The 24669-nt window shown below is 43.4% G+C and overlaps 1 protein-coding gene across 6 annotated transcripts in view; it reads left to right on the plus strand.

The window, feature by feature from the left end:
* Positions 1-24669, plus strand: part of LOC109896763 (dedicator of cytokinesis protein 4) — a 141568-nt gene that overhangs the window by 103677 nt on the left and 13222 nt on the right. For 4 of the 6 annotated variants that reach the window (XM_031831906.1, XM_031831911.1, XM_031831908.1 and 1 more), the window contains exons 27-49: positions 293-387; positions 525-600; positions 714-814; positions 921-979; positions 1099-1247; positions 1444-1529; positions 3071-3097; positions 3457-3613; positions 3939-4032; positions 4176-4324; positions 4959-5045; positions 5151-5255; positions 5635-5776; positions 8168-8334; positions 9900-9986; positions 13734-13910; positions 16440-16523; positions 16657-16776; positions 16964-17088; positions 17735-17855; positions 18045-18126; positions 22982-23091; positions 23324-23396. In XM_031831906.1, the coding sequence (XP_031687766.1) occupies positions 293-387; positions 525-600; positions 714-814; positions 921-979; positions 1099-1247; positions 1444-1529; positions 3071-3097; positions 3457-3613; positions 3939-4032; positions 4176-4324; positions 4959-5045; positions 5151-5255; positions 5635-5776; positions 8168-8334; positions 9900-9986; positions 13734-13910; positions 16440-16523; positions 16657-16776; positions 16964-17088; positions 17735-17855; positions 18045-18126; positions 22982-23091; positions 23324-23396 (2473 nt within the window). The remainder of the gene's footprint in view (positions 1-292; positions 388-524; positions 601-713; positions 815-920; positions 980-1098; positions 1248-1443; positions 1530-3070; positions 3098-3456; positions 3614-3938; positions 4033-4175; positions 4325-4958; positions 5046-5150; positions 5256-5634; positions 5777-8167; positions 8335-9899; positions 9987-13733; positions 13911-16439; positions 16524-16656; positions 16777-16963; positions 17089-17734; positions 17856-18044; positions 18127-22981; positions 23092-23323; positions 23397-24669) is intronic. The other 2 variants (XM_031831910.1, XM_020491095.2) reach the window with 1 other exon arrangement.

The following is a 24669-nucleotide window of genomic DNA, read 5'->3' on the forward strand; positions in this document are numbered from 1 at the left end:
GTGTGTGTGCGTGTGTGCGTGCGTGTGTGTGTGTGTGTGTGTGTGTGTGTGTGTGTGTGTGGAATGTGGAATGGTCATACCAGGGGTTGAGGAAGAGGTGGGATGGAGAGATAGGAATGTTGAAATGGGGTCACTAAGTTCACAGTAATAGGAAGGAATACCATAAATGCACACTATGGATATCATGAATGCACTCCCACTCTGAATACATTACTTTAGATTCACAGTTTGATGATGTGCTGAATGGCAATTGCTGTTAAACAAAGTAAATGTAGTGTGCTCTGTTTTTCAGGACTTCCTCTTGCAGATCTTCACCGTGTTCCGCATTCTGATTCGGCCAGAGATGTTCCCGAAAGATTGGACTGTCATGCGGTTGGTCACCAACAAGTAAGACCCCTTTTCCCCCTTGCAGTAGCTAACCTATTTGATTCAAAATGGTGTGCCTCCATTACTCATCATTAGCTGACACCTGTTTATAGTCTGGTTTATCAACATGATCTCATTATGCTCTCTCTCTTTCTCAGTGTCATCATAACAACAGTCCTGTACCTCTCTGATGCTCTGAGGAAGAACTTCCTCAATGAGAAGTTTGACTACAAGGTAAGAGCTGCTAACATCCGTTTTGTCTTTCTTTGTTAAAAACAACAACTTGAAAAAGCATGTAGTGACCTGTCATTGACTTGCTATAATGTGGTTTAATGCGTCTTCCCTAGGTGTGGGACTCGTACTTCTATCTGTCCGTCATCTTCATCAACCAGCCCTGTCTTCAACTGGAGTCCTTCTCTCCATCCAAGAGGAAGAGGGTACTGGAGAAGTAAGTCTTGTCTCTACATGCACACTCACTAACTTTCTTCACTTTTCACATCCTGGGTTTGGTCCTGTTCTGACCTCGCGCTCTCTGGTGTTATCTCATTGTACAGGTATGGGGACATGAGGGTGATGATGGGTTGTGAGATCTTCAGCATGTGGCAGAACTTGGGTACGACACAGTCACATTCTCGTTCTCTTCCTGTGTCACGTCGTTGGATTCTTGCTCGCCTCTCAGGGGAACGTAGTTGATCTCTCTCTTTCTCTCCTGCTCCCTCCATCTCTCTACAGGTGAGCACAAGTTGAACTTCATCCCGGCGATGATAGGTCCGTTCCTGGAGGTGACCCTGGTTCCACAGCCTGACCTGAGGAACGTCATGATCCCTATCTTCCATGACATGATGGACTGGGAGCAGAGGAGGAGCGGAAACTTCAAACAGGTAATGGCCAGAGCCGTCCGTATTTTGCAGGTCATATAGCTCTGGTACTGGACTGGCTGGGACCAGCACTAGCACCCCCTGGTGGCACTTTACAGATATTGCAGTTCCTTCCACCAAGACCAGACCGACTGTGCCCAATGGTGGCATCCGTGTGTTGATATAGATTGATTACATAAACAATCTGTTCTCACGTCAGGTGGAGGCCAAGCTGATCGACAAACTGGACAGTCTGATGTCAGAAGGCAAAGGAGACGAGACGTACAGAGAGCTCTTCAACAGCATGTGAGTCGGAGGGAACACGCATACAGTCACGCCTGTACTGTAAACGTCGTTACCAGAATCAGTTTGTCTGTGTGTTGTATTGAGTAAGGGAGGAGGACTCGTGGAGGGATGTATGTGGGGAGGGAAGGGTGGGAAAAGGGAAGTGTTTTGAGTACTCCAGACAAGCACCTCCCCTCATATCCATACTCCTTCACGCCTCCTTTCTGAGATCTCCTAGTATGTGTACTCAGGTTGGTCCCTTCACCTTGCATGCTTGGTGCTGTTGTGTGTGTGTGTGTGTGTGTGTGTGTGTGTGTGTGTGTGTGTGTGTGTGTGTGTGTGTGTGTGTGTGTGTGTGTGTGTGTGTGTGTGTGTGTGTGTGTGTGTGTGTGTGTGTGTGTGTGTGTGTGTGTGTGCGTGCGTGCGTGCGTGCGTGCGTGCGTGCGTGCGTGCGTGTGTGTGTGTGTGTGTGTGTGAGAGAGTGTTTTATTGTTGTTGGCCTGTGCAGTGTTCGTGTAATTCTCTCCCTAATCTCACTGCAAGCCCATACATCATAGTCCCACTTTTTGTCAAACATCAATTGGGCCATTTTTGAACGTTTCACCAGCTTTGAGATGTATACGCTTTATGAGCTATTATATGAGCGTTATAACTGCTTTATGAGCTATTATATGAGCGTTATAACTGCTTTATGAGCTATTATATGAGCGTTATAACTGCTTTATGAGCTATTATATGAGCGTTATAACTGCTTTATGAGCTAATATATGAGCGTTATAACTGCTTTATGAGCTATTATATGAGCGTTATAACTGCTTTATGAGCTATTATATGAGCGTTATAACTGCTTTATGAGCTATTATATGAGCGTTATAACTGCTTTATGAGCTATTATATGAGCGTTATAACTGCTTTATGAGCTATTATATGAGCGTTATAACTGCTTTATGAGCTATTATATGAGCGTTATAACTGCTTTATGAGCTATTATATGAGCGTTATAACTGCTTTATGAGCTATTATATGAGCGTTATAACTGCTTTATGAGCTATTATATGAGCGTTATAACTGCTTTATGAGCTATTATATGAGCGTTATAACTGCTTTATGAGCTATTATATGAGCGTTATAACTGCTTTATGAGCTCTGTAACTAGTTTGTAAACAAGTTTCAACGTTAGGTTAGAGCTCAGCATAAGGCGACATTCATTTACAGTACGTACAGTCCAGCATCCATATGATGTGTCACTGCCTTGTCCACCATCAGGGCACGTGCCGAACACTGTACAGCTTTAGTGCCACCACATTGCTCTCCCTCCACCACCACAGTCTTTTACATGTGCGGTCTGGATACAGCTTATTTCAGTATATCGGTCAAGGTTCTCATAACATGGGGTGCAGACACTCTTGAGCCTTTATAGCTGTACACAAGTATTTTTGTTTCATTCCATTTCCCGATCTCCCTGACTGACATCACTAACCCTGAACTAACTTGTGTGAGTGTGTGCGGATATTATTAATCTATTAATATTCATTTGTTTTGCCATTGCGTTCCCGGAGTAGAATCCCTCTGTTTGGTCCGTACCCTAGGTAAGACACTCCAATACTCTACACACAGTGTGTTGTCCTTCTGTTAGGGAATTCCTTTACTGCTGGGATACAGGACCGCATGATTGACAGCAGGTTGAAGAGTTTATTGCTCTCTTTTTCTGTATTTTTCTCTGACTTCTCTCTTTTTCTTGCTCTCTTCTATGCCTATCTCTCTCTCTCTCTCTCTCTCTCTCTCTCTCTCTCTCTCTCTCTCTCTCTCTCTCTCTCTCTCTCTCTCTCTCTCTCTCTCTCTCTCTCTCTCTCCTCTCTCTCTCTCTCTCTCTCCCTCTCTCTCCTCTCTCTCTCTCTCTCCTCCTCTCTCTCTCCTCTCTCTCTCTCTCTCTCCCTCGCTATTCCAGTCTGTTGAAGAAGATTGAGAGGGAGACGTGGAGGGAGAGTGGCATCTCTCTCATCGCCACCGTCACGCGTCTGATGGAGAGGCTGCTGGACTACAGGGACTGCATGAAGCTGGGGGAGGTGGATGGGAAGAAGATTGGCTGCACCGTCAGTCTGCTGGTCAGTGACAGTCTCTCTCCGCCCTGTGGCCCTTGAAGAGATTCAATCACTGCTCTCCTCTCACCATAGAAACCCCATTTATTTGTTGCTAGCCTTTTGTCCCTTTGAACTATTGTGTTAAGAGAGCAGGGCCAAAGCTGTGTTTCTGTTCCATTCCCAGTGATGATAAAGTTGCTATGATGATCGTGCTTTTTAGACCTTTTTAGACCTCTCTCTCTCTCTCTCTCTCTCTCTCTCTCTCTCTCTCTCTCTCTCTCTCTCTCTCTCTCTCTCTCTCTCTCTCTCTCTCTCTCTCCCCCCCCCCCCCCCCGTTGCCTGTCTCTAGAATTTCTACAAAACTGAGTTGAACAAGGAGGAGATGTACATCCGCTATATTCACAAGCTGTACGAACTGCACCTGAAAGCACAGAATTACACAGGTACACTGTAAAACATGGCCTGTAAATTAAGCCATGTATGACGTGTGTGTGTGAATGCTATGTGTGGGCTGTGAGTGTGCCTGTTCGTGGGCTCAAGGGTTTGGCATAACCATAACTATGTGGTGTTGTTGTGTGTTGTACAGAGGCCTCCTACACGCTTCTGTTGTATGACGAGCTGTTGGAGTGGTCCGATAGGCCCCTCAGAGAGTTCCTCAACTACCCCATGCAGAGCGAGTGGCAGAGGAAGGAGTACCTCCATCTTACCATTGTACAGAACTTTGACAGGGGGAAGGTGGGATCTCTCTCTCTCGCCCTTTCTTTCACTCCCTTTGTCTCCATCTCACTCTTTCACTCTTTTATCTCTTGTTCATTGTTTCTGTCTCTCGTTCTCTCTCTCGTTCACCCTTCCCCACACTTTGCATTAACAATTACCCTGGAACAGTGTCGTAATTAAAAGGGCAGTCTTACTTGAATGCTCTGCTCAGGTACTCCCATTACTTTATTTCTCTGCTGAATCATTCAAAATGTCCTCCCCCGTTATTCTTTGCCCAATTTCCCTGTGAATTCACGACCAAAGCCATCTGCTAGCTGCCGCTGCCTTGGGATTAAGACACAGCAGGAACGGAAAGCTTTCATTTCATTAGCACGGTGGCTGGGTGTTGCACCTGCATGGTGACTGCAGGTCTGCCTTGGCAGTTGGCACGGTTATTGTTAGTACACTACCGCCACCCAGTGGTCAACATTCATACTGCAGCCAGTGTCCTCTGCAGGCCATTTGACATGTTTTGTCAGCATCTCAATATTCTAAAGAGATTTCCTTCCCTTGAATCCTTATCCTGCTAATGTGAAAGAAATGAAAAGGCGAAAACACGTTCCTATTGAGATGTGACCATTGTTAATGTGATAATGTGTTTTTGTTTCTTCAGTGTTGGGAGAACGGGATCATTCTGTGCAGAGAGCTGGCGGACCAGTACGAATCGTACTACGACTACAGGAACCTCAGCAAGATGAGGGTGAGTTACTTTATATCTTCTCGGTATATCTCCACGCTGACTGATCCCTGACCAGTTATGACATAACCTAATAGTGTTTTGTAACCTGACATTTCCTGTTGACAGATGATGGAGGCGTCGCTGTATGATAAGATCATGGACCAGCAGAGACTGGAGCCAGAGTTCTTCAGGGTCGGCTTCTATGGCAAGAAGTTCCCCTTCTTCCTAAGGGTACCGCTCTGTTTTAACACTGGTTTTGTTAATGAAAGGACCTTTTAGAGGCCATAGAACTGCTCTTGAAGGCGTTTGCTCTCCCAATATCCATCTGCACTTCTAAGCAAGTTGCTAATGAAGTATATTGCCTCTTAGTTTCCTCAAAAGGACTCGTAACTATGAATTCATAACCAACGTAACACAAAAGCAACCTCATAGGAATTGTTAGTGTGTGTTCATTAGATTTAAAAATAAATCCTATTTTGAAGTTACATCATTAGAAGATTTGACCTCTAGACACTGTAGCTGTTGCAGATGCTGTAACTGTCCACTAGATGTCATGTTAACCCCTGTGCTGTCTCTGTTCTGCCTCTGATGCTTTCTGCCTCGTCTGCAGAATAAGGAGTTTGTGTGCCGTGGCCATGACTACGAGAGGTTGGAGGCCTTCCAGCAGCGCATGCTGAATGAGTTCCCCCATGCCATCGCCATGCAGCACGTCAACCAGCCTGACCAGACCATCTACCAGGCCGAGGCTCAGTGTATCCTTTATTGACCTATTGACATAGACAACATACACTATACACTACACACACACACACACTAGTTTGTTTTACTATCCTTGTGGGGACCAAACAATTGATTTCCATTCAAAATCCTATTTTCCCTGACCTTAAACCTAACCCTTTACATTCGTGGGAATTGGCCTATACGGTGGATAGGGCTACATTGAAGTGTGTTTCTTACAGAAGATATATGGAATACATATGTATAACCATGGTAAAAAAAGAATTAACAGGAATAGTTTGGAGATTAGGGAAAAATGATTAGACTAAAGGTGAGGACACAACAGTTCACCTGCTTTTGACATTTACTGCACTTTCCTTTCTCATTTGTTACGAAGTCTGAAAACACTCTGGATACATAAACAATACATTCAGTAACATGATGAGAATATTCTTGGAAAACGTGGGGTAGGTGCAACATAAGACAAAACAATTACACCGTTTTGAGTGAGAGATCAAACTAGTTGTCTCCAAGTGACCACACGCACCTCTCCAGTGTGCACAGTTCCTAAGTCATTTCCATGCTCATTTATGACTCAAAGAAGAGTCTTCAACCACAAGGTGCTTCTTTGAGCTCGCCTAGCTGTGCCGTCGACGAACCAGAACAAGCCGGCTTGTAGTTGTTTTGATTGGAACACAGCCCCGCATCCCCGCCATCTATCCCCGGGCATCATTTGAAAGCTTGTTCTATTGCCAACGTGATTAGCTTTTACAAGGCAATTCAGAGAAGCGGATAGCCATTTCGGTGCGTATAGAACGTACTCATGAGTGCATTCAGATGCAAAGTCCGCAGCAGGTTTTTCTTCACAATACATCAAACATAGTCTCATTCTGTTCAGGACAACCCAGGGTACAACGCCATGTCATCTTGTAACTGCACATCAAACATAGTGATCATAAACGTTGACACTGTATATTTAAAGAGTTTTACGATATGGACTATGGTGTTTTTGGCTTGTATGACGTTTAAAGCTGTATTTATTATAATCCTCAACGTCTCGTCTTTATAAATACATCGAGTCCTCTTAATTTACAGCATTTCTCTCACTCGGACAACCAAAACATTTGCACAAGTGTCCCAATTAGCAGGAGGGATGGGGTGGTGCTCATGTTCAGAACGTCTGTCAAGTCAAAACCCACACAGTGCTCTGATGTCATGAATAGCATATTACTGTACAGCCACTGTGTTTCAATTTAGGCACCTGACCGAATTTGCCATTTTCAACCCGAATACGGGTACGAGTCTAATGGGTTAACCTGACCTCAACCTTTAACGACTAAACTTAACCCCTTGCTTAAAATAGCCTTTCTCCTTGTGGGGACCGGCAAAATGTCCCCCGCTTGTTAAAATGTTCCTTGTTTTACTATCCTTGTGAGGACTTCTGGTCCCCGCAAGGACAGTAAAACCAAAAATACACACACACACACAGTGGTACGCTGCATCCCACATGTCTAGTAAGCCTAAATCATATAAATGGCATATTATACCGGACTGATTATTCCTTATGAATAAGGATATCAATAGGAGTCATATTAGGAGTGTTTCCTAACCTAACCAGGCAATTCTTAGGACCCTCGTTTTCTTACACCACACACAGGTTTCTACCGCATTACAGCATGTCGAGTAAACCAAAGGTATGACTCCTTCCATCTTGGTCCTGAGCCAGATCTCTATCCATGCTGTAAACACACACGTGAGGACTTAGTGCGGATCGGGATCGATCCCTTGATAAAAATGCACAAGGTGTCTGTAGGATGCGGCAGCCATCTTAATGATCCTCCTCCTCCTTTTCCACACGTGATTGATGGGACAGCTGTTTGGAAGGAGCCGCTCCCGCTCTCTCTCTCTCTCTCTGAGTGTGTGTGTGTGGATGTGTATACATGCACTCCCTCTATATGTGTGTGCGGGTGTGAGTGTGTCGTCTATTCTGTGTTTGACTTTTCTCCGAGTGCAATTAGAGCAGACAAGGCCCCTCAAACAGCATTAGCATACAGCTTTGTTATCCTCATGTGTCGTTAATCATTGAGGCTCCCTGGACCCATGCCCGTCCCTATTCATATCTATGGGCTGATGAGCTCTCCCTCCACTATGCTGATACAGGCCAGTCCTGCTGCCAATGGGTATGTGTTATGATATAGTGTGGGGTGGACATTCAGATATATGGCTACAGGATGTGATTAGCAGGAAAGGATGTATTAACACAGGAATTGGATGGATAGACCTGTGGAACCAAGGAAAGAGGGGGGTGAGGAAAGTGTGTGTGTGTGTGTGTGTGTGTGTATGTGCTTGCGTTCATTTGTGTATGTGTGTTTGACCTATTGTATGCATCTTTGTGGATCAGTCATATCCTTGACGTGCTGGCCCAGACCTACAGATCTACGCGGTGAGCCCCATCCCAGAGAGCCAGGACGTGCTGCAGAGAGACGGAGTGCCTGACAACATCAAGAGCTTCTATAAGGTCAACCACATCTGGAGGTTCAGATACGACAGGCCATTTCACAAGGGCACCAAGGACAAAGAGAACGAGTTCAAGGTGGGAGACACGCAGTGTTTGTGCACGCAAAAAAAAACTATCCTCTGTGCCTTTCTGTTTCCCTCTCTCTCTTGCCTTTCTGTCTTGCTCGTCTCGTCATCTTATCTCTCCTTTCTGGACTTGTTAGTGTTCTCCTTCGATCAAATCAAATTTATTTATATAGCCCTTCGTACATCAGCTGATATCTCAAAGTGCTGTACAGAAACCCAGCCTAAAACCCCAAACAGCAAGCAATGCAGGTGTAGAAGCACGGTGGCTAGGAAAAACTCCCTAGAAAGGCCAAAACCTAGGAAGAAACCTAGAGAGGAACCAGGCTATGTGGGGTGGCCAGTCCTCTTCTAGCTGTGCCGGGTGGAGATTATAACAGAACATGGCCAAGATGTTCAAATGTTCATACATTACCAGCATGGTCGAATAATAATAAGGCAGAACAGTTGAAACTGGAGCAGCAGCACGGCCAGGTGGACTGGGGACAGCAAGGAGTCATCATGTCAGGTAGTCCTGGGGCATGGTCCTAGGGCTCAGGTCCTCCGAGAGAGAGAAAGAAAGAGAGAAGGAGAGAATTAGAGAACGCACACTTAGATTCACACAGGACACCGAATAGGACAGGAGAAGTACTCCAGATATAACAAACTGACCCTAGCCCCCCGACACATAAACTACTGCAGCATAAATACTGGAGGCTGAGACAGGAGGGGTCAGGAGACACTGTGGCCCCATCCGAGGACACACCCGTGTGGGATGTTTACCCCACATCCCTCTCCTTACTCACTTTCCCTCCCTCTCCCTCTCTCCCAATCTCTCGTCCTCCCTCTCTCCACTCTCTTGTTTATTGAGTGGTTGTGTGGGTGGCTCATGGTCTTCCTCTCTGTATTACAGGTGTGTTCAGGTGTTGTTTAATTCATAGTCCTACTAATTTGACTCTGGGGCTAGGAGAGGCTGAGACATGGAGCTCAGTCTAAATATCGTCTCTCCAGACTCCACCCACCCACGCTCACTCAATCTCCATTCGTTAACCTAATTTTGTCAGGTTTATGAATTGGATATCATCATCATATCCATATCGTCCCGAGGGTTAGGTTTCCCAGCTGTCTTTTTTTGGGGTCTAGTTAGTACTTGAGATAAACTGTTCAGGCCAAGTAGATTTGACATTTAATATGGAAATATTAAGTAGCATGAATCAGTTCTGTGTTGATGTGATCTCGGAAAATGATGGGACAGAAAATGCAATTTGGTTTCTATACTCCTTGTGGATGAAAGGAAAGGTATTACTGGAATATATAAGAATCTCGTGTTTTAATTAATTTAATTCAGTGACATTGCATCATTTGCAGATCGGTGTAGACTGCTGCTATGAGAACTCTGTATCCATGAGTATGTGTACTACTTGGACATTATATGAACCAGTGCCTACACATCATATATTGACAGGAGAGAAAAGCAATGTTCTGTGCTACTCGGATGTGTGGGTGAATGTGTTTGCAGAGTGCCAGCATTAACATGAAGTGTGTGTGTGCCTGCCTGCACATGTCCATGTGTGTGTATGTGTGTGTGTGTGTTTTCAGAGCTTGTGGGTGGAGAGGACTACACTAACCCTGGTCCAGAGCCTGCCAGGAATCTCCAGATGGTTCGAGGTGGAGAAGAGAGAACTGGTGAGTCTCTTACACTCCTCCAATAACTTCCTCATATAACCCCATTCACAACACACTGCTCAATGCTGACCCAGCTATGTTCTAACTTTGCAGAGAGCCCAACCGAGCTCCCTGAGTGTAGACCTATATTAAAGGGACATTTCATCTCCAGCACCACCCCAACATCTACATTTGTGAAAATTGTGCATTTCTATGTTTTGTCGTAAAAAAAATGATGGGAAGATAAGTGTTTCCAATGATTGTGAAATGTCCCTTTAAGAGAAGCGTGAAAGTTATTCATAAGATTCATAATTATAATGTTACTCTGTAACTTCTGATGGATCAAGCTGCATACGGGAAGGCTGTGTCTTAGAGAGAGAGATGGTGTTTGTTTTAGGGATGCACGATATATCAGTGAACATATCGGAAATATTGAAACGAGGCTACAAAAAAAACTAGTGGGACTGTAGCGACTGTGTTGACGTCAAAATCGGGGGTGTGAACTAGGTTTCTATTCAAGTGTTGATCGACATGGTAATGGCTCTAGAGTATTGGAGAAATGTTGAAAAAAACTGACCCTCCGTTACACCTTGACGTGTCATGTCGTAACATACAGCACGCATAACTATTTCTGTCTTACAATCTCTCTCCACCAGGTGTAGCACTTCTATCATCCTTTAAAAACAAGGGGGTAAGGGGGATACCTAGTCATTTTTTGCGTCATCATTGCATGCGATTATCATTCTCAAAGCCGCTGTTTACTTCTAAGATCACTTTAGCACCGCCCTAAAAACCCGATTAAAATTAGACACAAACCTTCAAATAGGTATGTAATGACACATCTCATTTCAATTTTTAGAGGCGATAAGGTAATAAGTTGGACAGATCGACAGAAAAAATTTCCCACACCACATTTCTCCTTCTCACTATCACGCATTAGTTTCTCTTCCCCACCCGCCATTTTAAAAAAGACCCAACGGGGCTCATTGCCTGCTTGAATTAAGCAGAAACGGGTAGCTTTTAGGTCATGTAATTGATTCTGTTGGAAAGGGGAGAAATTGTGCTTTACAATGCTATTAACATTACAGTTGATCTGGAAGTATTACGTTTTTGGGGCGCTAAAATAAGGGCAATTGTACGGACCAAGGCGATGTACGAGTTTACGTGAGTTTACGTTACCTAGCTAGCACCAATACAACCAGCCTGACAACAATGTGACCAGTAAAAACTGCAGTCATTTTCATTATTCTTAGCAATGATTTAGGAGTCCTTGTGTGTAAGTATTAGCTGTTGCCACTTGTTGTTCGCCTATTGAAATTGAACTTCAGTTCATGAAAATAAATAGCTAGCCAAGCTAACGTTATAAGCAGCCAGCTAGCGTCATCTGTCTAGTGAGGCTCCACCGGACCGGGTTATGTGTTGTGAAGCTAGCCACAATAAGGATTAGGCACAATAGTGGAAATTGCGTTTTGCCTTCAAAATAAAAGTGTCATTGGCAGTGATGCAAATAAATACAAATAGTATAATTTTGCCATACTTTTATTTTGAAGGCTAACCGCAAAGTCCACTATTGTGGCTAGCTTCACATAGATGGGTCCGACCACTATTAACCTCTAGCGTTGAGCAATCCCGTATCCGGGAGCGTAATCATAGCCTCAAGCTCATTACCATAACGCAACGTTTCCTATTCATGAAAATCGCAAATGAAATGAAATAAATATATTCAAACACAAGCTTAGCCTTTTGTTAACAACACTGTCATCTCAGATTTTCAAAATATGCTTTTCAACAAAGCTACACAAGCATTTGTGTAAGAGTATTGATAGCCTAGCATAGCATTAAGCCTAGCATTCAGCAGGCAACATTTTCACAAAAACAAGAAAAGCATTCAAATAAAATCATTTACCTTTGAAGAACTTCGGAAGTTTTCAATGACGAGACTCTTAGTTAGATAGCAAATTTGAATTTTTTCCAAAAATATTATTTGTGTAGACGAAATAGCTCCGTTTTGTTCATCACGTTTGGCTAAGAAAAAGACCGGAAAATGCAGTCACTTACAACGCCAAACTTTTTTCCAAATTAGCTCCATAATATCGACAGAAACATGGCAAACGTTGTTTAGAATCAATGCTCAAGGTGTTTTTTACATATCTATTCGATAATCTATCAGTGGTGGCAGTTGGCTTCTCATCAGAAGCAAACGGAAAAATACTGCAGCTGGAGATTACGCAATAATTGCGACGGAGGACACCAAGCGACCACCTGGTAGATGTAGTCTCTTATGGTCAATCTTCCAATGATATGCCTACAAATACATCACAATGCTGCAGACACCTTGGGGAAAACGTGGAAAACGTAAGCTGACTCCTAGCTCCTTCACAGCCATATAAGGAGTCATTGGCATGCGGCACTTCCTGATTGGATTTTTATCTGGGTTTTTTCTGTAACATCAGTTCTGTGGCACTCACAGACAATATCTTTGCAGTTTTGGAAACGTCAGAGTGTTTTCTTTGCAAAGCTGTCAATTATATGCATAGTCGAGCATCTTTTCGTGACAAAATATCTTGTTTAAAACGGGAACGTTTTTCATCCAAAAATGTAAATAGCGCCCCCTATATCCAAGAAGTTAATCAAATAATAACTTTCTTATTAATTAGGGTTATTTTAGATGATGACACATAGCTATATAGTTAGCTAGCTAACTAGAGCTACTGAAACAGATTGTCGTTTTGCTATGTTTTTGGGGAAGAACATTGTTTGCATCCATGAGCTAGCTAGCTTTTTTTATGACCAGCACTGTAGGTGCGCGAGACAACTTTACCAGCATCATAGCATATGTATCGATGAATCGTTGTGACATATGAAATACGAGTGATAGAGTAATCAATGTGTAATAATTACGTACAAAATTTATGAACGCGTTAAATTATTATGTGACGTGCAGTCATATTCAGGTCCTGATTGGTCAATAAACTTATTTGACATGTCAAATAGTGTTAAATATTATATTCTTTGACACGCAAAGACCCAAACGGCATTCCATAGAAGTCCTGGTTGAGAATGAAACGACTGAACAAACGAACAACGAAACAGCACAGCAAGTAAGTGAAAGAAATAGGTTTTGATGATGTTTTACTGGTAATGGGGACATGCGTAAATGCCAACTAAATAACTTTTTGGTCAGTGTGGTGTGTGTGTAACCTTTATTTAAATAGGCAAGTCAGTTAATAACATATTCTTATTTACAATGATGGCCTACCCCGGCCAAACCAGTACGACGCTGGGCCAATTGTGCGCCTCCCTATGGGACTCCCAATCACAGCCGGATGTGATACAACCTGGATTCGAACCAGGGACTGTAGCAACGCCTCTTGCACTGAGATGCAGTGCCTTAGACCGCTGCGTCCGTGTGTGTATGTGTTAACTATTTAACTGTACTAGAATGCTTAAAAGGCTGCTAAAATTTTAAATATTGGTTATCGGTATCATCTTTTTTGGCAAGGAAAATATTGGAAAACAGTATCATCCAAAAATGTCATATGCACCTGGATCACTATTTTGTTTTTGTGTGTGTGTTGAGAGAGTGTGTGTGAGAAAAATACTTTGTGTTTATGTGGCCTGCCTTATTTTGTGTGTCTCGTCTCTACTTATACATATTCTGTTTGTGTGTGTGTGCATGTGTTTTGTGTTTGTTGTATCTCTACATAGAGGTATGCATATGTCTGTATATATACTAATATCTTATCACCCTGTGTTTTCCACCTCTAGGTGGAAGTGAGCCCGTTGGAGAATGCCATCGAGGTGATTGAGAACAAGAACCTGCAGTTACGGACGCTGATCGCCCAGTGCCAGAGCAGGCAGATGCAGAACATCAACCCCCTCACCATGTGCCTCAACGGGGTCATCGACGCCGCCGTCAACGGGGGGCTCGCACGCTACCAAGAGGTCAGAGGGCAGTGATGATGTGACTGGCTTACATCGGTCACTCAATATTGTATGGAGACATTGTCTGGGCATGCTAGATCTAGAATGTCAGTACAGTCTGTCTTATATGTTTGTTTAAAAAGTGCGCAGACAGTAATACAGACAGTAATACGGACAGGGACAGACGGAGATGGGGACAGATGGCAGATGCACATATGGAGACAGAGACAGCATGAGACAGACTGAGACAGACAGACAGAGACAGACATACAGCAACAGACATACACCAACAGAAATACAGACAGCAACATTCAGACAGACAGACAGCAACAGACAGACAGCAACAGGCAGACAGCAACAGGCAGACAACAACAGGCAGACAGCAACAGGCAGATACAGACAGGCAGGCAGATACAGACAGCAACCGACATGCAGTCATCGACAGACATACAGCGATAGACAGATAGCAACAAACGTACATACAGCGACAGACAGATAGCAACAGACAGGCAGATACAGACGGAGAGGCAGACGGAAACAGACAAACCTATAGACGGACACAGAGCGACAGGCAGCGACAGGTAGAGAGGGAGACTGCGACAGGCAGACAGACATAGAACAAGAAGGAGTTCCTTCAGACACATTCAAGGGCATAGAAAATCACACATTACTTTGAAATATATACTTAAAAATACATACAGTAGATAAAAGTCCTGAATCTCTGTACTCTGTAAATTAAGTGTTAAATGAACCCTTTCTTTTCTTTCCAAATCCATAACGGAGTGCCATAGCGTCGGAGCTATAATCACTCCTTTTCAAGGAGACCTCCGGCGTCAGCCAGCTAACTGTGTGTACTGTACAGTGGCTCTCGGTTGCGTAGCAACGCCACGCGTTGAGTTTGCGGCGAGGCTTAAGGGTGCCAAGTTTGCAGGGGTCTGCTCTCGTCATGACCGCCACTACCTCTCACCTCTATTAAACTGGTGGTGGCGATGATGTGATGAAGCCAAAGATGAGGATGTAACAGGAAATGAGTTTGACCTGGGAGAGAATAGCTAAGCTAGCTACGGTTGTGTTTGCGCAACGCCCACCTGTTGCTGCTTGAAGTACATTATCTGCCAGAGCTTTGATCCAATAGGCTCATTGTATGAAGGATGTGATGATATACAATGCTGCTGAATCTGTAGACTACATGATGTGACTGTTTAGATCCAGTAGGTGTCATGTACGTATATACCATGATATTCAATGCGTACATTTTATAAACATATTACTAATTTCAAGTGTGTACCATTGAGGGATATAATGATGATCTATACTATCCATAAAGGCAATGGAGAACGTCATACATACACATTTTGTATGCCTAATTCTCCATGATATTAATGTATGGAGTTGTCTTGAGGAATATTGCACACAATACACCATAAATCAGTTTCTTTATTAGGATAATGCAATTGACTTTTATGCCAATTTGTTCAGCCATAAATGAAGCCGATATCAGTATTCATATTTCGATTTATTGCTCATGGTTATAGTTCCAGCCCTGAAGGAGAATCCAGCCTGATTTAATATCTATTTATTGCCAGCATTTCATCTTTAATTGAGGTTTTATAATGATTCACAATGTCACTTGACACTTGGAGTTTCTCCTCCTATCTCAAGTCCAACCAGCACCAGAGAAAAGTCTAATTTGATGCAAATAGTGGTTGTTTTTCCACCCTCGGCTATGGATTTCAGACAGTTTTATTCATACAGCCGCGCTGTATGATTCACTAAAACGGAATAAGTCCCTTTTTCTGTGGCTTTGGACTATCTTTCACAGCAGTTGTTTCGGTCAAAGCGACCGTGGCGTTCACAGCGTCACAGCAGGGGTCGTAAAGCTGTGTTTTGTGTCGGGGATAACGATCGGGAGATGAGCCTGCTACTGTAGCCTAGCTAGCGCTGTTACAATGTTCACATGGTGGTAATTGTTTATTGTTTAGCTAGCGTCATGGTAAGAGGTTGCCTCTCACGCTCAGATGGTAGACACAGATAGGACCCTGCCTGTTTAGGAGGGGGCTTGGACGTAAGCAGTGAGCTCCTCTCGCCTTTTGAGTCCCCCCCCCTCCCTCCCCCATATCTCTCTCTGTCTTTTTGGAGATAGCCTGCCACAACGTCCTTGTGAGGGAGACCAAACCCTGCTTTCTCCTTTGTGGCGACTCTTCCCCCCCTTTGCTCTCTTTCCACGGAATATTTTAAAAGAGATTTTGAGTTGTTGTTGTTCATTTTCTGATGTGTTTTTATTGTGATGCAGATTAAAAAGCCTCGACTCTAATCTGCACTCATCTCAAGGGTTGCAAATATCAACATCAGTGAATATGCAACAGACACACTCATAATTATGCAAAGCATGTTTACATTATGAATATTATTTCTTCATTTTTGTCTTTTGCCTCACAAAAATACATATATATATAGAGAGAGAGAGATAGACAGATAGATAGACAGACATACATGCATGGTGACACAATGAAGTAAACTGAAAGCATACAATGAATTGTGTTCATGCAGGCGTTCTTTGTGAAGGACTACATCGTGAATCACCCTGAGGATGGGGAGAAGATCGGACGACTAAGGGAACTCATGTTCGAACAGGTCAGATTCCCGACGTTGGAAAACGCTAGCCCCACTTTACTAGGAGAACTGCTTAGCTTTTGTGAAGATATTTCATCTGGAAGAGATTAACGTTAGCAAACAAAAATGCACCGTCTCCGACTCCCCCCTCCAGGCTCACATTCTGGAGTATGGCCTGGCCGTCCACGAGAAGTTTGTTCCTCAGGACATGAGACCTCTACACAAGAAGCTGGTGGACCAGTTTCATGTGATGAAGTCTAGTCTGGGGATCCAGGTTAGTGAAGGCCACTCAACAGGAGCACCAATCTCTAATCCTCAAATGGACCTTCATCAAGCCTTTGTTAGCGCAGCCATAACTCATGCTAGCATAAACAATTGGCCAATCACAGGTTTCCCCTCCCTCTTCTCTTTCTCTCTCTCTCTCTCTCTCCGTTTGCCCTTCTCTCTAATCCCCACCCCAGGAGTTTCCAGCATATGTGCGCGCTAGCCCCGTGCACTTCACCAACGGCAGCCCGCGTAGTTCATGCAGGAACTCGGTCCCCAACATCATCAGCCCAGATGGCGCTCGCGTGGTGGCCAGACGCAGGTGAGAAACACTGTCCTCGTCTCGCTTTATCTTTTTTTCCCCTCTTCCTCTCTCTCTTCACACCCTTCCTCATACTATTTTCTTTCCTCTCCATCTTAACTTCTCTTTTCCCTTTCTGTATGTGCATCCTCTACTCCCCCCCCCCCCCCTCTATCTCACTTCCTGGTATGACACCATATGGGCGTAGGTGGGCAGACTGGCACCTGCAGTGAGCTCTCTGTGTGTGTGCTCAGTGACCCTGCCAGTCTCTACCTGTGACATCCTACCTCCATCCTACCTCTTCACGAGCGTAATGAGGCATAGACATACACAGCCCAGAGTGAAATATACACACACACACATACACATGCAAGCACACACACACACACATCCAAACTCAATCTGTCCTCTTAAAATCGACAGCTTGCTAATTTAAAACTCACTAACAGTTACTTGTGATTTAACGAGAGATTATTTGGCTGTGATTTTCTTCTGAAACCCAAATATTGTGCCTTTTTATTAGAACGATATGGTATTATGTCAGATGAATGCTCAACCACATTCTGAAAGTAACGGATCTTATTTTCTCACTCTCTTTCTCTCTCTATTTCTTTCTCTTTCTCTCTCTATTTCTCTCTCTCAATGTGTGTGTTATGTTTGTGATCAGTCCCCTCACTTACCCGGCTGTCAACCGCTACTCATCGTCATCGCTGTCATCTCAGGCCTCCAATGAAGTGAGCAACATCACAGGGCAGTCGGAGAGCTCTGATGAAGTCTTCAACATGCAGGTACATTTCCAAATGAATTTACCCGCAACCTCCCTTTTTACCAGAGTGAATTCCTTTTTTTTGTGTGTTTGCAAAAGCTCACGTGAGAAAGGTACTGATTTGGATAATTCCAATTCCCCACACGATCCTGGCTGTCTATAATTCTTAACTTGTCAGTGATATTGTTGATGTAGTTGTTTGTCCCTGCAGCCCAGTCCATCTACCTCAAGCCTCAGCTCCAATCATTCTGCCTCTCCCAATGTGACCAGCTCTGCTCCGTCCAGCGCCAGAGGTAAGACGAGCAAAGAGAAGGAGTAAGAGAGGGAAAGAGAGTGTGAGAAAGTAGGGGGAGGTGAACCCAATGAGGAACAAAAATAAAAAATATATCACCTATTGGAAAGACACCACAATAACCCAAAACACACTTGAATGCTTTCTGGCCTTCCACACAGTGCTTGGTGGCAAACTATCTGACCACCGTGTCGGAGAAAAACAGACTATTTACAGACTCAAGGAGCACAGCCTGGCCATAGAGACCGGCCGTCACAGGCGGATCTGGCTACCCAGAGAGGACAGGCTGTGCACACTCTGCCCTCAAAGAGAGGTCGAGACAGAGCTGCATTTCCTTTTCCACTGCGAGGACTTTGCCGACATACAGGCAATTTTCTTCTGCAAAAAAAAGAAAACAAATATGACTTTGAAAGAAAAACATTGGGAGAAAATAACCTCTCTAGAAGGAGAGAGAAAGAGAGAGAGAGAGAGGGGGGGGGGGGGGGGGGAAACCCAGCTCATATCATATCTGAAATAGTATCAGTACTTGCACTGGGAACAATCTGTATTCAGACCAAAATACTTCACTGAAACAGAAAACGGTGTCCTACTGGAGGACATCAAGAAATCACTGGATGAGGGAAACGTGGTCGTAGTCTTGGCCGTAGTCTTCCGTGACATGAACACGTCGTTTGACATAGTTAATCACAGTGTACTGATCTCCAAACTCCACATGTTCAAGCCATACGCTGGTTCAAGCCATACGCTGGTTTGGTTCATACCCCCAGAAATTCTGCCACCACAATATGAGATTTGCTTTGTGCATGTAATTGCGATAATGTGCTGATATGTGATGCAATGTCATTTGAATTGAGTATGCACGACTTTCTTTCCTTTTGTGTTCCATAAAAGACATTCTAGGGACGGTTGTTGACAATTTGCGTTCGATAGAAACACCCATCGGACGATTGTTTGTTCAATGTGTCCATGTGTTTGCACTTGTCCCCCATCCAAATAAACCAAACAACAAAAGAGATGAAAATAGACAGAAAGAAATAGCACGAAGGAGGAGAAATAAAATGATTACCGTTTTGTTGTCATGTAGTTAGATTGGTAAGAAACTAAGTGTTGTGTGATTGAAAAATGTATGCATGAATGCACACATGGGAGAAAGAAAGAGAGATGAAATGGAGACACAAATCAAATCTTGAGAGGGTGCATTGTTGATTACGCCTGTGAATCATAGAGAATGTCTCTAAGAAGCTTGGTGCCACAGCCGGCCAGGTTAGGAGGTTCTCTAGAGGATTGTGACTATCTAATCGCTCCTCCAGCCTCTTATCTCCCCTTGCTCAGACACTCACGTGTTTCTGCCCGACGCAGATCATAAACATAAGAATACATTGAGAGAGTTCTGGATGCCTGTACACTCCCCTTGGCAGCTCCTGTGCAACCAGAAGGACCCCTATAAAGCCACTGCCAGGACCATAAAGTGTTTAGAGAAGTACAGCAAACTAAACTGCCTGTAAGATGCTCATCTCATTCCCATATGATGTCCATTCTAAAGCTAATTGCCAGATAATGTGTAATGGAAAAGGATCTATGGGCAGCCAGTGATACGCTGTAATCGTTACTGCCTGTAATGTGTTTGCGTGTATCTGTGCACACGTGTGCGTGCGTCGTCTGTGTACACATTATCCCTGGAATGAGTGTCTGGCGCCACCACAATCTGACAGCCAGCCCCGCAGGACAGGTCTTTTATGTGCTGAGGTTAGTGAGATGGAAACAGCCAGGGTGGAGGATGTGGAACAGGGAGCTGTTGGTTGGTCGATGGTTGTTGACTGCCAGCTTCTATGCTCGTTTATTTGTGTGTATCGCTTGTCTAACAAGACCACCTTTTGCACTTGTGTTTTCTGTGTCATTATTAGTTTAACACCTATTCTCACACCCCCCCCCCCTCTTCCTCTCTCTGTCTCTCTCTCTCGCTCTCTCTCGCTCTCTCTCGCCAATAAAACAAATAACACAACGCCTCTCCCCTATCTGATCTCGTTAACCTAGTTAAAGCATATGTATATTGTAACTTCATCCGACTGCTACGATTGGATAGAGCGAGGCTGTAACTCACCTCCTTTTCACATCTCCTTGCATCTCTCTCCATCGCTCATATCACTTAGAGCTGTTTACTGATACTATGAGAACTAGCTTAATGGCGATGTCATTTGCTACCAAGCCATAAATGTGTATAATATCTAACGAGGAGAATGAGGGTGGGGGGAAAAATATGAAATGATGATGCATGTTCTGTCTGACTCAAGTCTGTCCATTAGGCATTTTAAAACACTTCCTTCCTTTAAAACACTTCCTATTACGACAATCGTCTAATCCAACTATGAACGGACAGTTTACGGATACGATTATCGCTGGTCAGATTAGCACACCAGTAAATGACTAACGTTACACCGCAAGTCAGATGGCTCGTTGCAGAAAATGGTGCATGTTCAAAATGATAACCAGCTAACGTTAGCTAGCTACATTGGCAAAGATTATGTATATACTGACAAGATACATGTCACTCCGCCCTTACGATCGTTGTCCACAAAGCAGCACGGTGGGCTGTAATTCCTGCCTATCCTTTCTTTGGATTGGTGGATACATCTAATTTTTGAGCCTCACTCTTCCTCTCTGCCATTAGCTCCTATCTGATATCTTTGCACCATGTTTATCTAGCCAGCTAACTAACATAGTAGCTAATATAGCTAGCTAGCTAACACCACAGATGAAAGGGTTAGTTATTGTAATCTTTGCTAACAGGTCACATAGCTGCTTAGCTAAGTTGCTTATTGCATGCATGTCAAGGGCACATCAACACTAGCCTTATTATTAGTGAATTAACTAAACTAATATTTGCAACAGGAGTTTGATTTTGGTCACTGTGTCAATTAATCAATTTCTCAATAATGCAACTTTCTGTTGGAGAATGAGCTAGCTTGCTGCTGCTGATTTGCTTCGGCATTGTGCAGTGCTCGTGGCTCAGGCAGTGAATGGCAGCTGGCATAGCAGCAGCTTTGCTATGTAGAGGGACTATCAGAAAAGCCGACATAGAGAAGGGTTGATAGCCTATAGAAAAAGGCCAACATCGGCCCGATATATCATCTCAGACGATTATTGGTCGTTCTCTAATATGTAGTAATGTACAGTACCAGTCAAAAGTTTGGACACACCTACTCATTCCAGGGTGTTCTTTATTTTTACTATTTGCTACATTGTAGAACAATAGTGAATACAAAACTATGAAATAACACACGTCGTAACCAAAAAAGTGTTGAACAAATCAAAATATATTTTATAATTGAGACTCTTCAAAGTAGCCACCCTTTGCCTTGATGACAGCTTTGCACACTCTTGGCATTCTCTCAACCAGCTTCATGAGGTAGTCACCTGGAATGCATTTCAATTAACAGGTGTGCCTTGTTAAAAGTTAATATGCGGAATTTATTTCCTTAATGCGTTTGAGCCAATTATTTGTGTTGTGACAATAGGGCTACAGAAGATATCCCTATTTGGTAAAATATCAAGTCCATATTATGTCAAGAACAGCTAAAATAAGCAAAGAGAAACGATCATTACTTTAAGACATGAAGTTCAGTCAATGCAGAAAATGTCAAGAACTTTGAAAGTTTCTTCAAGTGTAATCGCAAAAACCATCAAGTGCTATGATGAAACTTGCTCTCATGAGGACCGCCACAGGAAAGGAAGACCCAGAGTTACCTCTGCTGCAGAGGATAAGTTCATTAGAGTTAACTGAACCTCAGATTGCAGCCCAAATAAATGCTTCTCTGAGTTCAAGTAACAGACGCATCTCAACGTCAACTGTTCAGAGGAAACTATGTGAATTAGGCCTTGATGGTCAAATTGCTGCAAAGAAACCACTACTAAAGGACACCAATAATAAGAAGAGACCTGCTTGGGCTAAGAAACATGAGCAATGGACATTAGACAGGTGGAAATCTGTCCTTTTGTCTTTCTGATGTGTCCAAATTTGAGATTTTTGGTTCCAACCGCCATGTCTTTGTGAGACGCAGAGCAGGTGAACAGATGATCTCCGCAGTTCCCACTGTGAAGCATGGAAGAGGAGGTGTGATAGTTTCACCAGCAAAGCACCCCCTCACCGTCTGTGATTTATTGAGAATTCAAGGCACACTTAACTAGCATGGCTACCACAGCATTCTGCAGCGATACGCTATCCCATCTGGTTTGCGCTTAGAGGGACTATCATTTGTTTTTCAACAGAACAATGACACAACACACCTCCAGGCTGTGTAAGGGCTATTTAGCCAAGAAAGAGAGTTATGGAGTGTTGCATCAGATGACCCAGCCTACACAATCACCTGATCTCAACCCAATTGAGATGGTTTATGATGAGTTGAACTGCATAGTGAAGGAAAAGCAGCCAACAATTGCTCAGCATGTGGGAACTACTTCAAGACTGTTGGAAAAGCATTCCAGGTGAAGCTGGTTAAGAGAATGCCAAGAGTGTGCAAAGCTGTCATCAAGGCAAAGGGTGGCTACTTTGAAGAATCTCAAATATATTTGGATTTGTTTAACACTTTCTTGGTTACTACATGATTCCATAGTTTTGATGTCTTCAGTATTATTCTACAATGTAGAAAATAGTTTTAAACCATTGAATGAGTAGGTGTGTCCAAACTTTTGACTGGTACTGTATGTATGCCTGTAAGACTGTAATGTCTTTTGTTAATGTTTTTAAATGTATGTACATTTTAAAGTATTTTTCGTTATGTGTTGGACCCCAGGAAGACTAGCTGTCACCAATAAAATCTACATCTAAATCTCTCCTCTCTCTTCACCTTTCCCTCCAGGTTCTCCCCAGCTCCAGGACAAACACAAGCATTCCAGAGAGAACTCCTGCCTCTCTTCCAGGGAGAGACCCGTCAGTGCCATCTACCCCAATCCCCTAGACCCTGCACAGGTGAACACACACAAACAAATCAATACTCAGACAAGTACAGTTATAATACCTTAATTAAGATCTCTGCAGTCTGAACCAAAAGAGCTCTTCAGCCGGCATGAAATGTCACTCATAGTATGGATTTCTCTAAGTTAAGACTGTAAAACCTGAACTCCACATAAGTCAAAATATCTTACTCTCCTTTATGGATTTTGTAGCTTCAGTATTGTGCTGTCTTGTTTGCTTTTTCTAGAGGGCGACCCCTCATCAAATAGGTGACACCACACTACCCCGAAGTGATCCTAACCTTTCTGCACCAGACAAAGGTAAAACATGTCTCATTGTCTTGTATGTCATCTCAGTCATTGTCTCCATCTCTCTTTCCAGTACATGAGTATATAAGCCCAAAATCATTACATCACCAAAGTATCCTGGGCTATGTGTCGTACCAAGACACTAGCGGCCTGCTAAACAGTCGCTTCTCATCCCAGTCAGTCAATGAGATCATAGCTGTGGTCATCTGTCCGGACATGAGTGTAGTTGACAGACTGACCGGTATAGTTGACAGACTGACCGGTGAGAGTGTGACAGACTTTGTCTGGAGAGGAGACATCTGCTTCAATGACAGCCTCTCCCCATGAGGTCTATTCCTTCTCAGCTCCATCAGTATTCACAGTCAACAACAGACATGCGAGGAATCCCAAATGGCACCCTATTCCTTATATAGTGCCCTACTTTTGGGGCTCTGGTCGAAAGTAGTGCACTTTATAGGGGATCGGGTTCCATTTGGGACACACGCACACATTAAATTCATGCTTTTTATATATTAATATCAGAACGCGTGAAAACACGTTTATTCCCCAAGGGTTGATGGGATACGCCTTTTCGGAAGGTTATCCATATGTATAAATGCATATGTGTGTCAGTTTTTTATCCACAGATGCCTGTTTTGTATATTTTGTATATTATATAAGCGCTTTATATTTTGACATATTCCAGTGGGGCGGCATTTCAAATCTAGTTTGGAAGGGCCCTTGTGTAATTAAAAAAGCTCAGCTGTTTGATTGCTTTCTGTGAAACTTCACTGAAGGTTAGAGGTTCAGGGAAAATTAACTCATGAAATTAGTATTTTATAGAAAATATAAAACCAATGTGGAACTTTAATATACCTGTTTTTTTTGTTTTTTTTATCACGTCGATCCACAAGCACGGTGGTGTGCCACTTTAAGGTGTCGTCACTCAGCTTAAGTGGAAATGCGCAAACCTGCTCTTTTGCACCAGTTTGTGGAAGAATGAACTTAACACAGGAAGAGCACCTTCATATTAACAGGAGAGAACAGGGAAGTGTTATTTACAGTGTGATTTGTCTCACTGCATTCTAAACAGCACAGCGAGGGTTTAAGATCAACTAAAACTTGTCAGTTGCATGATATTCAGTACATAAGAAGATTGAGGTGTGGTTGATTGTTAATAATAATAATTCATCATTTGTATTTTCCTATTTCACACATATGTATGTATGAATTGGAAAGGTGTTTTTTGCATATCACACTCTCTCTGAGACACCCTCGGAGAGCCGGGGTCACACCCAAGGTCTGC

The sequence above is a fragment of the Oncorhynchus kisutch genome, linkage group LG9 (genome assembly GCF_002021735.2).
Source record: "Oncorhynchus kisutch isolate 150728-3 linkage group LG9, Okis_V2, whole genome shotgun sequence".
Classification (NCBI taxonomy): Eukaryota; Metazoa; Chordata; class Actinopteri; order Salmoniformes; family Salmonidae; genus Oncorhynchus; species Oncorhynchus kisutch.